Genomic DNA, 2,895 nt, shown 5'->3' on the forward strand with positions numbered 1-2,895 from the left:
AGAACTATGGAAAGTAGACCCAATTATAACTTGAAATTACGTTTTCAAGCAGACAATGAATGTCCGACAAATCCGGGCCCAGAAACATTCCGCCATTATAATTGACATTTTCTTTGTTTGGGCCATTGGTATAAATGCATCTTTCTGCTCAGAGCGTACCTTGTTTGACCACAATAATTTTCTTCCCAGATAATATAACTAGTGGATAGTCGTACATTGCCCAGGGAGTCATCTTCAATAATATAAATGTAATCAGAGGGCATTTCGGAACTATAATCAGTCCCCTACGGAACATAAAGGGAGGGGGAAACCTGTGTTACCACATGATACCGGCCCACTAAGATTTGACTATTATGGTGATTGAACGTCAAGGGGACTAAGTCGGCTGGTGTTCTTTGTTTGGGTGTTTTAGTGAACGCACAAATGGAGGCGGCCAAGTGCTGCTCGCAAAAATTAGCCAACTCCAGACGAATTCTATCAGTGGAAGGAAAGTTCTTGCCGATCGTGCGACTGGCGTTGAAGTGTTGCACACGGAGGTGTGGAACAAAAGCCCTTACACATAGTGGAAATCTAAATGGAAATATCAATATCAGAACCCAAATAATTCAAACTTTCATTGGTTTCAATTATCGGACTTAGTCAATCTTGCGGCACTTGTGTTCCACACTTCATGGCGTCGGTCAAGAGTTTAGACGTTCAAAGTGTTCAAGTATGTAAATGTTAGTTGAGGTTCAGATAAGGTTGTGCTGCCAAGACAAAGTCGAAATTCATTGGTCAATTTCGGGTTGCTAGCTGATTCCAATGTTCCATGGTAGTTTTGAACTCCACAGTTTCAATATCAACATACAGCTCATGGAGTAAGATCTCGAACAACCATTGCATGGAATTTACCGGCTCTTCAGTATGGCTTGTGCCTCACCCCCACACTCTCCACTCTGCAGTGACAAAAAAATAAAAACTCCAAGACGGCCTAAGCTGCCCAAATACAACTCATAACCAGATTCTGAATATCACTTGGCTTTGGCTTCTAGCCGAATCCGAATCAGCACTTTCATTCTACATTTGCGAACGAATTCAAGGGGTAGCTTCGACAGAGTACGAGAAGGTAAGAATAAGAATGAACTCTCAGTCGACGAGCACACAATAACGACAAAAGTGAAGCTGGACGTTTAATGGTGGTCGAAACCCGTTATTTCTCTTGATATTCTAGCGAGGCCGCTGACAGCTGGAGGTCAGTCCATCATATCAGAAGGAGTTTTTACTCAACCCAAGAGCAACAAGGAAGCCATGCAGTGAACTACTCAATACTGTTTCCAGAAACTTAGGCTCGGGTATTTTGACCTTTTATTCCGTTTAGCAGTCGGCTTATTCCGTTTAGCAGTCGGCTACTCGGAATACTACAATATCGAACGTCAATGACGTACTTATGGAAGACCCAAAGAAGCATGCGCCATTTGCCCATGTGAGTTAAACCTTTTCAATTGTTGAATGAGCTTTGTAGCTAAGGCCAGAGCCAACTTCTAATCTTCCATTAGCCAAAGAACCCGGAAATCTCTATTTTCACAACATAACTCTGCATTGGGGGGAGCACAACGTCTAGGAATCGCACCTTCCAACACGAATCACCAGTCCTACAGAGGATGTCATTGAAGGAGAAAAAAACCAGAAAAAACAGAAAAAATATCCTGGCAGGAAAGGCCATTTATTTCGGCATTGGAAGAGGCGGAGCCACCCTTCCCACTTTCCCGAACGCTGAACTGAACTTCAGATGCCAACTGGCCATCAGTAGCGCACACCCCTGATTCTCTTGGCTATATCCCTCGTGTTATCACATTCTTTAACCCTGTTAATAACGAATCAGCCATCTGACTAGGTTCAATCGATAAATGTGCAAGACGTCTTCGAGGCTCATTTCATTTATGGTGGCCAACACGGGACATACCCGAAATATTCATCTTAAATTGCTCTATTCTAATGATCATTGCCAAAACCACTTCTCTTATTCGTCTTGTTTTCCCCGTCGTAATCAGAGTAACCAAAGCTATCTTGTCGCTTCGCAATCGCAGGGTCGTCATAATCATCGTAACCAAATTGTCTCTTTGTTTTGGCGGAATCTTCATAGTAACGGGGATATCCAAGGCTATGTTTTGTTCTCTTGTTCTTCCGACCACTTTCTAATGAAGTTGATAGGCTTCTGTCGCGGGACTCTTCTGCTGCTGCTGGAGCGATGTCAAGAGGGTTTGGAGCCTTTACCGCGGCGGTAGATTCCCGCTCTGTTCTTGCGATAAGACCTCCATCACCGCTGACTGGAGCCGAGAGAACTGTGACTGCGATTCCACAGAGGATGGCGGTAGGATAGACAAACCGCATTTTGGATATAAAAATTTGAGTCGATTTTTGGCTGAGATGTATGTGTTCTTTATTTGATTATGTTCTGCTTACTTGTGATGGAGATTTTATGTCAAATATGAGGAACAAGGTGCGATATTGTTCAGAGAATAGTTCTAGGGTTTTGGATTACCCCTACATTTATACTCCCAGGTTTTGGATTATCCACACTCATTCTTCCGACATTTGTGCTCCGTCCATCGTCCCCACCCCTCCCACAAACGGTAAAAAGAGACAAAGTCCAGGCTAACCTTGTTAGTGCCCCATCCATCAATGGCTAAGAGTTCTGGTGCGACATCATTAATCACTCAGCGTATCGGCATTTTTGACCATACTTTCACCTTTTGGGCTCGCGAGGCTCACCAGTGGCTGGATGTCCCATACCTCGTACAACACAGTTACATACATGACTCGAAACAACTGTAACTGATGCATGGTGTTCCATGAGGTCAACCCTATTGAGTGGAATAGTTGATGGATATCATATCCCGAAATCCCTGGCCCAAG

The 2,895-nt window shown here is 43.7% G+C and overlaps 2 protein-coding genes across 2 annotated transcripts; one reads left to right on the plus strand and one right to left on the minus strand.

The window, feature by feature from the left end:
• Positions 1 to 670: 670 nt before the first annotated feature.
• Positions 671 to 1,571, plus strand: HCAG_02351 (predicted protein; the record flags this gene model as incomplete). The annotated part of the gene is made up of 4 exons (XM_001542130.1): positions 671 to 719; positions 1,032 to 1,105; positions 1,379 to 1,462; positions 1,536 to 1,571. 4 exons carry the CDS (start codon positions 671 to 673, stop codon positions 1,569 to 1,571), a joined length of 243 nt encoding a protein of 80 aa, XP_001542180.1.
• Positions 1,572 to 1,971: 400 nt separating this feature from the next.
• Positions 1,972 to 2,370, minus strand: HCAG_02352 (predicted protein; the record flags this gene model as incomplete). The annotated part of the gene is made up of 1 exon (XM_001542131.1): positions 1,972 to 2,370. The coding sequence occupies one exon, from the start codon at positions 2,368 to 2,370 to the stop codon at positions 1,972 to 1,974; it is 399 nt and encodes a 132-aa protein (XP_001542181.1).
• Between the last annotated feature and the right edge of the window lie 525 nt (positions 2,371 to 2,895).

Source organism: Histoplasma capsulatum, genomic scaffold (assembly GCF_000149585.1).
Source record: "Histoplasma capsulatum NAm1 scaffold_2 genomic scaffold, whole genome shotgun sequence".
NCBI lineage: Eukaryota > Fungi > Ascomycota > Eurotiomycetes > Onygenales > Ajellomycetaceae > Histoplasma > Histoplasma mississippiense.